General features: G+C 50.5%; 1 protein-coding gene across 2 annotated transcripts in view; it reads right to left on the bottom strand.

Moving 5' to 3' along the window:
- Dock1 (dedicator of cytokinesis 1) overlaps nucleotides 1-16541 on the bottom strand; it is a 494434-nt gene extending 477893 nt beyond the window's left edge. For both annotated transcript variants that reach the window (XM_060381413.1, XM_060381416.1), the window contains exon 1: nucleotides 16366-16541. In XM_060381413.1, coding sequence (XP_060237396.1) covers nucleotides 16366-16411 — 46 coding nt within the window. In that variant the 5' untranslated portion in view covers nucleotides 16412-16541. The remainder of the gene's footprint in view (nucleotides 1-16365) is intronic.
- Between the last annotated feature and the right edge of the window lie 953 nt (nucleotides 16542-17494).

Here is a 17494-nt window from a genome sequence, read left to right as displayed (position 1 = left end):
TATCAACATTTTAAGCTGTCATTATTTCTATGGGAAACATGCCTGTGGGGAAGTGGGATCATTAGTTCCTACAGTACTTCTATATATAATATTTTTTCTTGTAACTGACAAGCTGGTTTTTGTTTGTTCATTTTGGTTTTTTTCAAACAGGATTTCTCTGTACAGCCTTGGCTGACCTGGACTTGTTTTATATACCAGGCTGGACTCAAACTCACAGAGATCCAGCTGCCTCTGCCTCCCGAGTGCTAGGATTAAAGGATTAAAGGTGTGTGCTGCCTCGCCCGGCTGACCGGCACACTGTTTTTAATAGAGATAACATTTTCCTGCAGTATCATTTGTCAGTGACTATATCAGTGCCCCCAGGCACCCTGGATCCTATCTCTTGGTATGGAAAGTCTGGCGTACTTATCAAGTGAACTGGACAGGAAGAGCATCCCATCTCCGTTTGAACACAGGCTGCTAAATGTTTCTTGTAGTTGTTTAATGTTTCGTACCTGCAAAGAACTTTGCAGTTGTTTCTCTCCTTTGATACCTGTCTTTTTATCGCATTTGGGGGCAGGAAAGGCTGGAGGCAGAGCCTTCACTGACATCTCATCAGAGACCAGAGATGTGCTGCAGCCAGCCAGAATCTGGGGCTGGAGCCAAGACTCCAGCCACCACCCTTCAACATTCACCTTCCTTTTACCCTCTTCTCTAGGCGATTACTGAATGCAGAGCTGTCTTTTATCTTCAAAAGAGACTTGAAAAGTAACCTTGTATCAATAAACAGTGGGGAAAATTCTAAGCCCATATAAATCACCAAAGTGCAAGTGATGGCCCCAATTTACCTATCGAATACCTGAGCTGTAAAAATGGCTCCCCCACCCACCCATATCCTCGCTCATTCAAACAGCCAGGACACAGGAGAGGGGAGGGAGCTTTGAGGTCACTGTCACAGTCATCTGCTAGTCATCTGCTACTCAGTGGGTCCCAACACCAGTCTGGAAGCAGCAACATAAGTGACGTAACTCATACACACTCATACACACACACACACACACACACACACACACACACACACATACACCTCCAGCCTCGGGGCTCTTGAGATGAAATCTGTCCCTTCACCTACATGCATGGACCACAGCACACACTGGGAACAGAGAAAAGGATCTACTCAACCCTGACTGTGGGACAGGGAACATAGGGATTGGAACAGAAGAAGTTCGTTGTGGTACTGTGGTGAGCAACATAGGGGAGGCCTCGCTTCAGCAAGCTGGGTAGGAAAAAAGCGGTGAGCCTGCAAAACCAAGACAGGGGGAAACAAAGAGCATATCCAGACAGCCAAAGAAGCCTGTGAAGATGCACTATGGCTTTTCAGACCACAGGACACTAACCTTCTCGGAGCTACGGCGGCTAGGTGGCCACTGGGTAGAGACACCAGAAGGCAGCTTGAGGCTCACAGGCCAAGCCTTCTCCCTACTGTGAGGTCGTCCCTGAAACTGCTCCGACCTCAGATCCTCCATCTCTGCAGCCTCACCAGGCTAGTTCTCAAAGCAGTCCCCTTGCTCCCAAGAACGGCCCAAGGGTTTGCAGTGGCCTAGCATGAGGGCTGAACAGCCCAACATGCCTCAAACCTCTGAGAAATGGGCAACCAAACACACAAGACAGGGAGGACTTGAAATAAATCATGCTAAGTTAATAGAAGTGAGGCAATCTGGAAGAAAAATAACCACATTTTCCTCCTGCTAAATCATTATTTGCCCCTGGTAAAGTCAATTATTTAAAGAAAATAAGTTATATTTTTTTTGGGGGGGGGGGCTTGGAAAGTGCTTTTATTTCTACAAATAAAACCCTGAGAGTTCCCCAGCATGGTGGCACACACCTTTAATCCCAGCACTCAGGAAGCAGAAGCCAACAGATTCCAGTGCTCTCCAGGACAGCCAGTCTACATCGTGGGTCCCAGATCATCCAAACCTGCACGGTGAGAGTCTCTCTCAAAAGTACAAACTCTGAGGAGGAGTTTCTAGGCTCCCCTACTTCAGCTGTTTGGTGTCCAGCTCGTCCGCACATCATCAGAGGCCTGACATCCAGAAAACTCAGATAGGTGGGATAGCTGAGCGGTAACGGCAATGTTCCCAAGACCTGGGTTTGTTTCTCGGCACTGACATGGTGGAAAAGAACCAATTACCATAAGCTGCCCTCTGACCTCCACACAGCACACATGCGCTTGCATGCATGAAAATAAGTGGGATTTAAAAACAAAATGTTTAGGGGCTGGAGAAATGGCTCAGCAATTAGGAACACACAGCACTCTTGCAGAGGATCTGAGTTCAGTTCCCAGCATCCACAACATGCAGCTCACAACTGTCTGCAACTCTGCTCTGGAGAAATCCCATGTGCTTGGTACCTGCACACATGTGCATATACCATCCCCATCAACACACACACACACACACACACACACATTCACACACACACATATACATATAATTAAAAATAACAAAAGTAAATCTTTTTTAAATGAGGAACTTCTGTTTGCAGCAGATAATGATTAACAGAGACCCACAACTAGCTACTGGCCACAGAGCACTGAACAAGAGACTGCAAAATATTCAGCCCTAAAAGGAACACATAACACACTACACACACACACATACACACTCCACTACCACTTTGAAATGGTGCCAGGAAAGGTGTAAGAGCTAGCGGCTGTGGTTGAAACATTATCTTCCAGACACTGCTGCATGTATGAACTCAGAGGGGTTGTGACAGCATGCACAAAGTGTGGACATATCTTTGGAGCATTTTCTTGGTAGCTGGTCTGATGGAGGACTCAGCCCACTGTGGACAGTGCCATCCCTGGACTGGTGGGCCTGAACTGTAAAGAAAGGTTGATGAGCAAGCCAGTAAGCTGCACTCCTTCACCATCTCTGCATCGGTTCCTGTCTCCAGGTTCCTGCCTCTAGTTCCTGCACTGACTTCCCTCAGTGATGAACTCTGACCTGAAATGTAAGATGACATAAACCTTTTCCTCCCAGACTTGCTTTTGGTCTTAGTGTTGATCACAGAGACAGAAGTAACTAGAACACAGTGCCAGGTGTATGGCACATGCAAGACATTTTTCTGCCAGTAAGAGCAGCAGGAGCAGTAGGAACAGCAGCAGCAGCAGCAGCAAACAAGTTGGAGCTCTCATGAGTTTGGACCTCTTGCCCCAGGCAAACACTTGCAATGTCTGAGACATTTGGGGGAGTTTCCTGCCCAGGGATGGAAAGTTCTACTACAGAGCATCCTACAAGGCTCACGACAACTCCTACGACAAAAACTGACCCACCCAGCCTAGGGAGTCAGGACTGCCCAGGCTGAGAACCCTGTTTGGCATGAGTTAGTTCCCATGTCCCCAGAGCATTTCCCGAGGTAGAAAGTTCAGTTATTCACACTCAGCACAAGGGGTGCACAACAGGGAAGCTGAGGGGCACCCTGGAGGAGTAGGGTAGAAGAGCCAGGCTGTGGGGCCTACCAGCGGAAGTTTCTTCTTTGCTCTATCCTGCAGGTAGCACAGGCTGTGTGGGGCTGCCTGTGTGGGTAGACCTGGAAGAGCTGGGTCTCTACTCTTCAGGTGGGGCGGCTGGATCCTGGCCTGACTGTGAAGATGATGAGCCAGCCACAGAGCTCCATCCCCCAGACTCTGCCTGAGGGGATTCTGGTAAAGGAAATGAAGCTGCAAGACCACAGGGAGACATACCAGCTGACTCCCATCCTGTCTCTAGTCCCCTCAGGGAGCTAGGGTCTGGGGACTCAGAATCGTCCACAACGGGTCCGACCTTCCCCACAGCTATCCCCACAGCCCAGCTCAGAGGAAGGAGAGCAGTCAGGGGCATGACAACGCCTACAGTGCTGGTAGCTGAGCACAATCAGGCACAAATGTGCCAAGCCAAGGAGAGGAGCATATGGGGCTGTAACCCAGCCCCCACCAAGCACCAGGAAAGGTACAGGAAAGGAGGCCAAGAAAGCCACAAAGAGCATTCCATGGCATTTCAAGGCGAAGCAGCCACCCAGAGTCTGAGACTTTCTCATCAGATCTCAGGAACAGAGGAAAGATTGTGGGTGCCACCACGAAACAGGTAACACCTACAGTTCTTTATTGGCTTCCCACACACCCCAAAAGCTCTAGAACCCAGTGAGAATTCATCCAGTGGCGGAACTCAACCTGAGTAGAGCGGGGTCTCTATATCAAACATGTCCACACCCCATGGCCACTGGATCTACATACTCAACAAGATTCCTGGGTGTCACCCAGAACTGTGCAGGGTGGGGTCTGGAACGTACAGGAGCTACCTGCCAGTTAGTACCTGTCTACACACATCATGACAATCCAGTTCCTGACACATTTCACAACACTGGCTTTGATGGGTTCAGATAGGGAACTGTGCTAGAATATGGGACCCAGAAGGACATCTCTGGATCACCAGTGACAAACAGAGCTGAGACAGAAAGTTAGGGGAGGGATGGAGGGAGGGAGGGAGGGAGGGAGGGAGGGAGGGAGGGAGGGAGGAAGGAAGGAAGGAAGGAAGGAAGGAAGGAAGGAAGGAAGGAAGGAGTTTAGGGAAGGAGGGAAAGAGGGAGGGAAGAAGGGAAGGAGGGAGGGAGGGAGATAAGAGAAAGGGAAGAGGAAAAGAATGAAAAGAAGCCAGAGAAAAAGGAGGTAGTGAAGGGAGAAGAACAGAAGAATGAGGAGGAGGAAAACAGGGAGGAAGAAGAGAAGAGAAGGATCAGGAAAAGATAGTGATGAGAGGGGAGGGAAGAATGGAAAAGTAAGAAGACAGAAGAAAGATGGAGATGAGTGTAAGGAGGAGAAAGGGGAGGAGAGTATAATGGAGGAGAGAAAGAAAAGGAGGAGGAAAGGGAAGAAGAAGGTAAGGAGGAGGGGAGGAAAAAGGGGAAGGGAAATGTGAGAAAAGGGAAGGAAGACAGGGAGGAGTGTAGGGAGGAGGGAGAGGAGAGGAGGAGGGAGAGAAGAAAGGGAGGAGGGAGGGGAGGAAGGAGAGAAGAAGGGAAGTAGCTACTGAAAGCATTGTTTTCTTTCCATCAGCACAGTTCTCACACCCAGGCCCATCAGCCAAGGTGAGCTAGACAGAATATGCACCTCCTCAGAACAGCAACCAGAAACTAGAAATCGACTAGTGGTAAATAAAATGAAATACTAAAACACTAGGGAAAGTAAGCTCACAATGCCATTTTCCAATTTAGAATAATCGTCCAAAATGGCGTGTTTTCTAGGGAGTTGACATGATGGGGGGAGGCAGTGTACTTCCTCCTGAATGTTTCAGGCATGGGGGAGGGGCACAGGTGCGCCTATGGCCCTGTCTCTAGGTGAGGTACTGAGGCTCCAAGGGCTGATCACATAGTCCTGAACTCCCAATACAGTGCTCTGTGCCCCACCTCACAGCATGCCCATCTAACACTATTTCAAGGTTCTCACCAAGGAGACTTGACTGCCTTTTCTGATACACACTCCAGCACAAGCATAAGAGTTACTTCAGAATACAGATGCCAGGAAATAACAAGGCAAAACCAATACTTAGAAAAGCAGGCCAATCTCCACACACTCAGTGCTCTGCCCACTGAGACCCAAACAAGTCCACAGCCACAGACAGATGATGAGGTGTGTGTGTGTGCTCTCTCCAGGGCACACTCGGAAGCTGCAGGGTCGATCCAAAAAAAGATGCTTAGCAGTTTGCTTCCTCAACTCAGCACCTTGGGAACTTCTTGAAACCCACAGGCGCCATAGCTGGCCCCAGGTCCCAGCTGCATCTCTTCCAGTGTCTAGGGAATGCAAACAACTGTTTGCTATTGAGTTTCAGAAATAAAGAGATGCAGCTTGTAGTCATGGTCCGTGATGCTAAAGGGCCCCATCCCAATCCACTTCCCGATCAATAGAAAATAAGTGTCAACAGGAGCTGGTGGAAGGGATGACCAGCTTCCCGGTGCACACTTCTCCACCTACCTGCTGTTTGCCTGACAGAGTGCTCTGAGCCACCTGAGGGACACCAACATAAAGCAAATGTTAATTGTATGAAGTCAGCAAACAGCCCTGTAGAGCCAGCGGCAGGAGGATCCCTGTGATTTTGAGGCCATCCTGGTCTATGTATTGAGTTCTAGGCTAGCCAGTGTTGCATAGTGAGACCCTAGCTCAAAAAAGAAAAAAAAAAGGAGTAGAATTGTGTGTAAGAGCAGCTAGCAGCCAAAGGCAGAAAGGAAGTAAATCGTGACTGCTACCTTTCCCTACAAACTTAATGTGACTCGGTTAAAGAAATCACTCAGGGTGGCACATGAATTGTGGGTGTCACTCCCAAGGTAATGGCAAATCACAGCTTTAAACAGCACCTAGTAGAGGCTGAAGGACACTTTCAGTGACACATGACATAGAACAATGACACACTCAAGCTGCACCTATACCCTGTACTTTCATGGTCCCCTGGGAACCAGTAAGAACTGTGGCACTCACCTGATCTCAGTAATACTATATCTTAAGCTCACTCTGCTTCTTTTCTCACTCCCATGAGAGAAGCTGTCAAAGCTATAAAACAATGACAAAAACAAAACAAAGACAGGCTTGGTGACTCACACCTGTAATCCCAGCACTCAGGAGGTGGAGGTCTGAGGGTCAGGAGTTCAAGGGCATCCATCCTGAGCTACTTAGTGAGGTTGAGGTCAGACTAGGCTGCACAGTGAGATCTAGGCCAGCAGGCTACAGACTAAAACCTTCTCTTAAAACACAACTAACAAATAAAGAAAGAAATCCACAACAGGGCTCTCTGTGCCTCGGAAACTGAGACGTTTTGATGTCATCAGCACATGCTAAGGTGCCATGGGCACCCACAAAAGAAAATTAACAAGCCGCCTTGTCCGTCTAGGAGGTACCACCTGCCTGTTGAAGTCAGTGAGTGCCTGTGTGCAAGCACCCAGATTCCCTCTTTTGTGCAGCTATGGCGATTTGGTGGGTGAAGAGCCCAGCATGGCTTCAAAATGATCACCAAGTCATATATTTTTCCCAAGATCAGCCCTTTGCCTGCCCCTTTAGCCCCCCTATGACTCAGTGGTCATAGGGAAAGACTGAGAGCCTTGTGAGTTTGCCTATGGGAGAGAAGCCAGCCTCCCACTGCAGCCTGCGGAGCTGTTCGGGCAATCAGGCAGTGCGAAGCCCTGGAGGGCAGCAGCACCAAAGGCTGTTCCTGCCATCAGCTGCAGAGCTGGGATTCAGGAAGCACACTGCACCTGGACACAAGGCTCCTGCCACAAAAACACACCTGCTGAGAACCCAGAAATGAATCCAAGCAGGGTGTGTGAGCACCCAGACCCAACGAGATGTGAAAGAACAACAGCACCAAATCGAGTTCACATTCAGGTCTAAAACTGCCTGAGCGTATCAGTCCGGTGCCAACTTTACTGCTGACTTCCAGGTTGACCTAAGGACAGAAGCCCTACACTTCATCTGCCACACCCCTCTAGGCACCTTCCACCTTACAGGAAAGAACAAAACAACACAAGTGCCATGAAGACAAGGGAAACTCAGCTGAGTCTCAGGGACGCTGCTGTGGGCTGGGTTGTGAGGCCCCAAGTCTGAAAGTTGAAGTGACAACCTCAGTTTTGAACCTATGTTAGTCACTTTTCTGCTGCTGTGATAAAACACCATGGCCAAGGCGATTTATAGAAAGAAGAGTTATCTGGGCTTTTATATGATTACAGAGAGAACAGAGTCCATCACCAAATGGCAGGGTGGCAGGCACGGGAGCAGGCAGACATGGCAGCTGAAGAGGCAAGCTCACATCTTCAATCACAAAGAAGAAGCAGAAGGAAAACAAAAGTAGGGTGAAGCCTTCTCTTCTCAAAGCCCAGCTCTGGGGATGTACTTCATCAGGCATGGCCATAACTCCTAAAGCCTCCCCAAACAGCACTACTATCTGGGGCACAAGCATTCAAATGCACATGGGCACATGCATCTGGGGACATTCTCACTCACTCGAATGAACCACCACAGAGCCCCAGGATGGAACTGTGTGGGAAGCGAGGTCATTCATGGTGTGGCTCAGCTAAAATAAGGTTTTTCAGAGAAGCCCCAATCCAACAGGTCTATTGTCATTCATTATAAAAGGGGGAGCTTAGGGCACGCATACCTGCGGGAGATGGGGTAAAGATGACAGTCTGCAAGCCAAGCGGACAGGTCTCAGGAAAAAAAAAAAAACAAAACACAAAACACGCCATGATAGGCCCACCTAAGAATTCTGGCTCAAGAATACTGCTGAAATACATATCTGCCATTTAAAGTATCCAGACTCTGGCACTTTGTCATAGCAGCCCCAGTAAACTAAAGTACATACTGTGCACATGGATCTAAGTGACAGCCCCCAGGGCTTCCTAGCATGTTAGTATGCGCAAACGCACGACAGTGTTTTCAGTCTTTGTACCGCCACACTTCCAAACTGCCTCACACAACATCAGCTCCTAAGCACCTCACATCAACTGGCACCCTCCCCGCTTCTGAGAGAAGTGGAAAGAAGGTGGCAGAGGCTGACAGGCTGGCCCCAGCGGCCTGTGGCATCTCCACCTTTGGGATGTCAAGGTCTCATTTGGAAGCTGTGTGCATGGGGGTGCCGATGATGGTGGTGGGCACACCCCCATCAACTCCAAGAGGCTGTTGACAACAACCCGTGAAAGGCTAAGAGCCAACTCCGATGAGCACCTCCTCTTTGCTGGTTAGGGTTTCTCAGCTTGACACAAACTTGCACACGCCTAGAAGGACTCTCAACTGAGGAACTATATCCATCATACTGGCCTGTGGGCAGACCCAAGGAGCACTTTCTTAACTGCTGGTTGACATGAGAGGGCCCAGACCTCTGTGGGCAACACCGTCCCTAGGTAGCTGGGCTGTGTAAGAAAAGCAGCTGAGCAAGCCAGGTGAAGCGGGCCTGTCTCTGCTTCTCTTCCTGCCTCAGCTCCAGGGGTGATGGCCTGTGACCTGTAAAACAAATAAACCCCTTCCTCCCCAAGTTGCTTTAGCACAGCAACAGAAAGCAGACAGGAGCAGAAGGTCTCCTAGGGCCTTTCTCAGCACACTGAAACAGTTGGGAAAGTGATAGTGTAGATGAGTTATCCACAGCACGGTTTATCAAGGCTGACCCTACAAGGCTGGCCGCATGCACTATATGGCCCCCTCCCTGCAGACTGAACAACTACCCTGCAGACTGAAGGACTACCCTGCCCTGAGAACATGGAACAATATTTCTCCTTGTTGTTGGTAAATAAAGTATTACCTTTTTTATGTCTTTTATTGTTGTTGTTGTTGACATTTATTGTATTTTAGTTGGAGGAAGGGCACTTGTATCATGGTACCCACAGAGGTCAGAGGGCAACTTGCAGCAGTTCTTTCCTTCCTCTATGTAAGTCCAGGGCATCAAACTCAGGTCCTCAAGCAGAAAGTACCTTTAGTCACTGAGCCATCTTGAGGGTCCCACCCTGAACGACTTCTCAGCTCAGTGCCCCAGCTCCTGCTGTCCCTCCCTGTCGAACCTCCATCACCAGGCAGCTAGCTACAGACTGGCCTCCACACATACATGACACTGAGACATCAGAAGATGGCTACTGTGGGGAGACACAAACTCCGGCCATACTGAGACTGCCACCCCAGTCTGCCTGGGTAAAGTGGGCAAACTGAGACAACAGCCAAGAGAGGAGGGACAGAAAGGAAGAAGCGCTTAGCAGGTGACGGGGGCTGTGCAGCCAGTGCGGTAAAGGCTGGCAGTTCTTCCAGGATTGCAGGGGAGGTTCAGTGCTTGCACAAGCATGAGGACCTGAATTTGGGCCCTGGCACCCATGTAAAGGCCAGACACAGTGGCATACATCTATAAATACACCAATGAGGGGTAGAAATGGGGACCCCTGTAGCTCAGCAGCTAGCCTGCCTAGCCAAAATGATGAGTTCCAGTTCTAGTAAAAGACCCTGCCTCAAAACATAAGGTGGAGAGTGAAAGAGAAAGGTACCCACCATTGCCCTCTGGCCTCCATACACACACACACACACACACACACACACACTCAAAATGGGAAGGAAAAAAAGTTCATTATCCAGCTACCACAGGGCTCAGCAACTGCATTATTCCTGTATTATCTCCCTCCCGCCAACCCTCATCTGCACACACACACACCAAAAAGCAATTAAGATTTATGTTCACAAAAAAAAAATCTTTACATTGAGTGTTTATATCAGTTCTATCTATAACAGCCAAAACTCAGATATCCTGACAGATGAACAGTCAAACCTTCTGCAGCAGAGCCATAAAGAACACTATTCAGCCATCAGTGGGAGCAAACTAGACAGGCACAACAATCTGGTGGTCCAGAGGCCAAAAAGCCACTGAGCAAAAAGGATACTGGAGGCTGCCTACTGTAGGAATCAATCTGAGATGCAGAAGTCTAGCCTCAGAAGAGACTAACAGTTGCCAGGACTTAGGTAGGTAGTGTGCTATGAAGGTAGAGGTGGCTATTGAAGGACAGCATGAGGGGCCTGGAGACACTAAATGCTCTGTAGCCTGACTGCATCAATGTTGGGACCGTAGTTCAGTGATTGTGTGACCAGCCTGGTGAGATGCAAACTTGAAACCGAAAAAGTAAATAAAAGATGATCCCTTTGTGTTGTTATTTATGACTGCATGTGGCCATATTGCCTGCAAATACAAACTTTTATGAAGAGTGCAAAAAGAGAAAGAGAGGAAGAAAAGGAGAGAGTGAGAGAGAGCGGGAGAGAAGGAGGAAGAAGGACGCAGGAGGGAAAAGGAGGAAGAGAGGAAAAAAGAGGAAGAGAAAGAGCAAAAGAAAAGGAGGAAGAAGTGAGGGAGGGACAAGGAAGGGAGGCCAAGCTCAAGTACTACTGAAAAACTGGTGTTTCATCAAATCCACCCAGAAAACTCAACCCTTCTCTGTTCCCTGCCTTCACTGCCTGCAGCCACAGAAGTGAGAGCCACTCAGAACCAAACTGACCCTGGTCCCTGCACCCTAACACAATCCTGACAAGTAATATTCTAGAACAATGGTATAACAATAGATTTAAACATTTGTGTTCCAAAGTTAAATCGGATTTGGAGAAATATAATCTGTGCCCTAATTTGGTTTTTCTGCAGCTCTAGTGAATGAAAATGTGTGCATTCCTTCTTGCTTAGGATCAAATCTAATATTTTATCCAAAGCGGCAGCCTGCCCACCACTCTAGGTAATGACAAGGAGCTCCACCTCCCCTCTCCCCCCTGCCCTCCCAGGGTTCTCTGGATGTTTCAATATTTGAAGCAAAGACCATGCAAACATAAACACACTCCATGTTTCACACTGAGCAAACAGGATTTTAAGAAATCACTTGTCTGAACCACAAAGTAGGCCAGCCTGGGTAATTTGTTGAAATTTTGTCTCAAAATCTAAAAAATAAAATCACTTTTTGAAGAAAAACTATGAGTGTTCTACCTCATCATTCTCTCTCTCTCTCTCTCTCTCTCTCTCTGGCATTTTGGCCTTTTTCAAGACTAGGTCTCACTACGTACGTTTCGTTGTCCCGGAACTCACTGTGTAGACCAGGCTGGCCTCAAACACACAGAAACTGCCTGCCTCTGACTCCCAAGCACTGAGATCAAAGGCATGTGCCACTATGCCCCACTTCCTCATTACATTTCTTAAAGCTATTCCTTATTAAAGAATGAATAAAAGCAGAGGACAGCAAGATGGTTCAGGGGGAAAGACACTAAATATGATGACCTAAGTTTGATACCTGGCACCCACACAGTGGAAGAAGAGAACCAACTCCTGCAAACTATCCTATGATATCCACCATGGCCCGTGTGTGTGTGTGTGTGTGTGTGTGTGTGTGTGTGTGTGTGTGTGTGTATGTGTGTGCCTGCACGTGCACAAAAATATAATAATTTTCTTAAAAATAAAACAATAGTTGCTTGCACTGAGCAGTCGGCACGTGTCACTCATGCTCTGAGCACAACACCTCGATGAATCCTTGCAAGCCTCTGAAGTAAGCAGGTTCAGCCCCACTCTGCACATGGGAATATCAAGGCTCAGGGTCACGGTATGAGCAAGAGCCAGGAATAATTTAAGGTGCCTACCTTGCCAATGCCCTATCCCTACTGGGGATCTCTACCTGGAAGTGGGGGAGGGGCAGAGTGAGTGGGGGAGGGGCAGAGTGAGGGGGGTGAGGAATACTGGGCTCACTATCTTCCTTGCACCTAACAGAGTTCAAGGACAGGAGAATCCTGGCCCAAGTTCTGTCCACACCATTTGCTCTGGTTTTCTACTATTGTTATAACAAACTACCCCAGTTAGATGGCCTTAACCTTATTAAGTGAATAGTTCCACACTTCTGCAGCCAGAGGCCCAGTGGTCCTGGGTCTCAAAACAGGAGGCTGTCCAGCAGGGCTCCCACCAGGTGACTCCATGGAGAATCTAGTCCAAACTAGTTTTGGGTATTTGCAGAACCCGACAGTTTTATGAGGTTGCACTGCCTGGTAGCCTTTGGCTCCCTGGAGCCTCAGTCTGGTCCCTGCCAGTGAGCCCCTATGTCTCCCAGCAAAACCCATCAAGTCCTGCTCTGCTTTGGAACCTGACTTCCCATTCAACACGTCTCTCTTCTCACTCCCTCTGCCAAGACTAGCCAGCCAAGCTCCCAGAGCCCATCTGACCCCCTCCCAAACTTCATGAGCTTAATCACACTGCAAAGCCTCTCTTCATTATTAGCATATCACAACCCACAGGGTAGAGAAATGAGGCTGCATGCATACCTCTACGGCCCTCACTCCACCTTCCACAACTGTTAATACGCTGTCTCCAGGTGTGCCTCTAGCCCATGCTAAATCTGAGAAGGAGGGTCCATCAAACCTTATTCATTCCAGAACACAGGACCTGACAAGTCTGGAGTGAAGGAAAAAGATCATCTAACCCAGCCCCTAGTGTGACAGCTAAATCAAAGTTTATGCCTGCACAAATAAGACAGGTCCCTAAACATGGCCCACCAAACCAAGCCCAAGAGAGGGAGAAAAAGCCAGCTGGCAACCTTCACAAGCAGCAGCCCCACCAAATGGATCACGGGAACCCCCATTTCCTGCCCTGGGAGGAGCCACACATCAGCCATTTTTACTCTCATCTCAATTTTCCAAAATAAAGAAATAACTGGAGTGTCTCATTTACAAACAATGCTTCTAAGAGTCCCCAAGTTCTTCTGAACAATGAGCTGTGATTCATGTTTCCAAAAGAGATGGCATTTGATCATTTTCCTTCTCCCTCGTGATTCATTCATGGGCCAAGTGGCTGGAGTGGAAGCAGGGTCCACCCACCAGAGCCTCAGGAAACACAGGCCTGTTGTTAAGGCTACCAAAGAAATGGCTGAGGTCAGTATGGAGGATCTTTAGGAACTTTCCCTTATGGAGAAACTGCCAATCAGCCTGCATACAAGAAATGACATCCTTCCCAGTAAGCATCTGCCCATGAGCCACTAAGATCCTCCCAATTCAAACTGTCCAACATGACCATAGCTTGGGATGCCTCCACGCCTCCATCCTTGACTTCCCTCCACTCTGACAGGAATTCTCCCCATGGAGATTCTAATCTTCAAGGCGTCCTCTCGGGCCTTGTTGCATCCAAGCTCAGCAGCATCCTGGTGAAGGGAAACAGAGCCCTACCTTCTCCTACATAAGACAGTCTTTCACACTTTTGCTAGACTGTATTGACAAAACCATCCCCTAGACCAGCGGTTCTCAACCAGTGAGTCATGACCCCTTTGGGTCCTGCATATCATCTATTTACATTATGATTCATAACAGTAGTAAAACAACAGTTATGAAGTAGCAACAAAAATAACTTTATGGCTGGGGTCTCCTTTGACAACTACCCAAAACAGTTCTAAGATCAATGAATTAGCAAAAGACACAGTGTTAGAAGTCACATACAAGATTGCCTCCTGGAAGGTGTGTGACCTAACTGGGCAGGTCACAGGCTCCTGCGCTGTTTGCTTTCCCTCCTGACCCTCCACAGGAATGTCCCCCCATCTTCTCCAGGTAAAGCCACACTACAGAACTACAAAAGGCTCACTGAAGACAGCATCCGGGTCTCTATGGGAACTGGACACTACAGCAAAATGCAGTGCTGCCACCATCCCACACCACCCCACACCCTGGCACCGGATCCTCCCCTCCCTCTCTCTTTCTGAAGTGAAGCCCCCACACCCAACAAAGGAACTCACTGGGCTCCCACTGCTAAGCCTGCAGGTTTTCTTAGCCTTTCCCCTAGAAAATACGATTTTTATCTCTTCTTTTTGAGGTAAGATCCCACACAGCCCAGGATGGCCTCGGACTTACTATGCTACACAGGATGACTTCCGATCCTCCTGCCTTCGCCTCCCCAACATGCACCACTGGCTTCACAGGCAGGAACCGCCACACTACCACCCTGCACTACAAACTGGGTTTGAACTGAGCCCCCCTCTATCACTCCCAGCCGCTTTCTGTCCTATCCACCACCTTCTCCCCACAGCTGCTGAGATCTGCAGCCTGCCTGCTTCTTTCTCTCAAACGCCAATAAAACTGCCTTCCAGTATTTTGTTGTTGCTGTTGTTTTTGTTTTTAAAAAGGGTGGGGGAGCCTCCCCAGGTGTGACGGAGCATGCCTTTAAACCTAGCACTCAGGAGGCAGAGACAAGTAGATCTCAGAGAATATAAAACCAGACCAACCAGGGCTACACAGTGAAACTCTGTCTCAAGAGAATACACAAAAATCAAAGTAGATATCCCTATGCAATAACTGCAGCCCATGGTGGCCAGAACGGGGCGATAAGTGTGAACCTACTGCTGTCAGGGTTCAAACCCAGAGTGTTCCCATTACTTCTGCTGCAAAGGTGAAATGCAGCAACTTTCTCCACTACAGGGGGACTCCCTTGCCGGCACGAGCGTCCCTCCTGTCTCACTCCTTCCTGGCCATCTTGCTGCTGGTTTCTGCTTGCTCCTAGTCCTCTTCTAGCTCTTCCTCGAGCAGACCTGGACAACCCTAGGAGGAACCCCATTACAGCCACACCTGAGGTCCTCTCAAGTAGAATCCCCATCCCAAACGGGACACAGACGGAGGAGGCTCTAACAGCCTTCGCCCCACACCGGGCCCATCAGATGGAGGTATACAGCATGCTTTTTAGCTCCTTACACACCCCATCCGCCCTCAGAAAACCCAGCTCTGCCATGGGCCTCAGCAAGGTCTGCCCAGGGCCAGGTGGGCGCTCAGCCCCAGTGTTCCCAAAGCAGAGAAGCCCTCCAAACCTGTGTGTGGGCCTAGAGTTTGGGTAAGGGACCCTAGGCTTCCCCAGCCCTGCACCCATGGACACCATCCCTGACACGCTACAGAAATGAGTAACTGGAGTTCACAGGAAGGACACAGACTTGTAGAGCGGAGCCTCCAGGAAACTTCCAAAGTCAGCGGGCTGGGACATGAACTAGGCCTGCAAGAGGGTGCTGAAAGCATGCCTGGAACAGACAGCTGCGGAGAAGGTGCCCCAGGGCAGCCCTTAGGATGGAAGGCGGCAAGCTCCCTAAATGCTTGCTTGCAAATCCCCGAAATGCTTGCTTGCAAGTCAGAGAGAGTCTGCTCAGGTGAGGCTGGGCGTCAAAGGCTCCTTAGGAAAAGAAAGGAAGAGCCTGGAAACAGAATAGTGAGATCTGGAATGCTAGCGAGCTCTGCGGCCTACGCAGGGCTGACATTTGATGTGGGCTAGCTTGAGGAGTCAGGGTCTGCAGGGCCCACAGACAGCCTGGCCACCGAGGAAAGCCAGGCTCCCTGGAATGTGCACTTTGTCAAACCTAAGTTTGCAACCCGACTCCCTCCACCCCCTCGGGAAGCAACAAAGAGGCAAAACCAGGTCCCCGCCCTCGAGGTCCCTTTCTAGGGACCCAGGGACACAGGAGCGCCCGAGTGTCCCCCCACCATTCAGAGCGGGAAAGGCAGCACCGACCCAGACCCGGAGCCGCGGCCACTCCCCACGCTAGAAAGGGAAGCTTCTCAGATCCGAGCGCTGCACAATGAAAAGTATCCATCCGGAGTCCCGGATGCCAAACAGAAGTTTCCCGAAGAAGCCAAAACGCACGCAAACAATGACCCCGGGAGCCCCGCGCGCGCAGGACCACACGGGACGAGGACAATGAGAATGCGCGGGAATGAGGAGCACGGTGGCCCCGGAGGGTCCCCGGGTTCCCCGCGCGGGCTCTAGCCCGGGGAGGGCCGGGCTCCGCACCGCGCGGCAACAGGCTGGGCGCCGCGGCGGGGAAGTTGCGCGCGGGGCGGGCGCGGGGCGGCGCGCTGCTCACCCACGCCGTACTTCTCCTCTCGCTTGGTGGGGACCCAGCGCGTCATGGTGGCGCGGGCCGCAGCCCCCTGGAGCCGCCGCTGCCGCCGCCGCTGCTCGGGCAGGAAACTCTGCGCCTAGGCCGCCATCTTCCATTCCTTCCCTGCCGCGACAGGATGGGGAGGAAAAAGTTTGCGGCAGAGGCGGTGTCATGTGGGACGGGGCGGGCGGAGCGTCGCGGGCCGGATGGGAAAGGCCTGGAGCGCCGGCGAGAGGCGGGACGGCGGCCCGCGGCAGCCCGCCCAGGCGCGGGTGCACTGGGCCGGGCTTGCCGCGTCCCTCGGGGGACCCGGGCCGCTGTCCCGAACCCACGGACGCCCTGCACACTGCACCAAGCATCCCGCAGTCGCTACTCTGCACCGTTCACCTCCCACCCTGCAACCCCTTTGCAGCGCCACATCCAGCGCTCTTTATTATGTCCCCCACACTCTACACCCCAAAGTTGCTGCAAGGCCAGATCTAGGCTCCTTGACACCCAAAGGGAGCTCAGTTGTCAGAAAACACCCGGGGTGAACACCACACACCGGCATCCTGAACGAACACTGCACCATGCCGTGGCCGCGAGTCCTTGCAGCCCTCCAGGCCTGGACCCTAACAGGAATATGGAGGGTTAGTGTAGAGTCAGACACCACACACACACACACACACACACACACACACACACACACACGCTCGCTGGTGTGAAATGCAAATCCCAGGTTCTGGCCTGGTGGAGAGCACTGGAGTAGAGAGCTAGGAGTTCGTGGTGCCCTCATTCATTCAGCAAAGACAAAGTGGGCACCTGTTTCGCCAGCAGCTGAGCACACTGAGCATGCACCTGGTAGCTGATGGAAGAGGTGGTGCACACAGTGCCATCAGCGCTGGTAAGAGAAGACTAGGAAAAGACTTTACAGACCCCGGGTGCTTCCTGACAGCTGAGCTCCCTTTGGGTGTCGAGGGGCCTGCAGCTGGGCTTGCAGTAACTTTGGGGTGTTCAGTAGGACTTAGGCCTGCTGAAGGGCAGAAAGAGAGGAAGTGGGAAGAGCTGCTGGTAGAAAGGAAACCAGGCCAAGCTTAGACCTGGCAGCTCAGCCTCCTAGCAACCCTAATCT

The sequence above is a fragment of the Meriones unguiculatus genome, chromosome 1, assembly GCF_030254825.1.
Source record: "Meriones unguiculatus strain TT.TT164.6M chromosome 1, Bangor_MerUng_6.1, whole genome shotgun sequence".
NCBI lineage: Eukaryota > Metazoa > Chordata > Mammalia > Rodentia > Muridae > Meriones > Meriones unguiculatus.
Note: the sequence above shows the minus strand (reverse complement) of the source record. Positions and strands in the feature narration are given on the sequence as shown.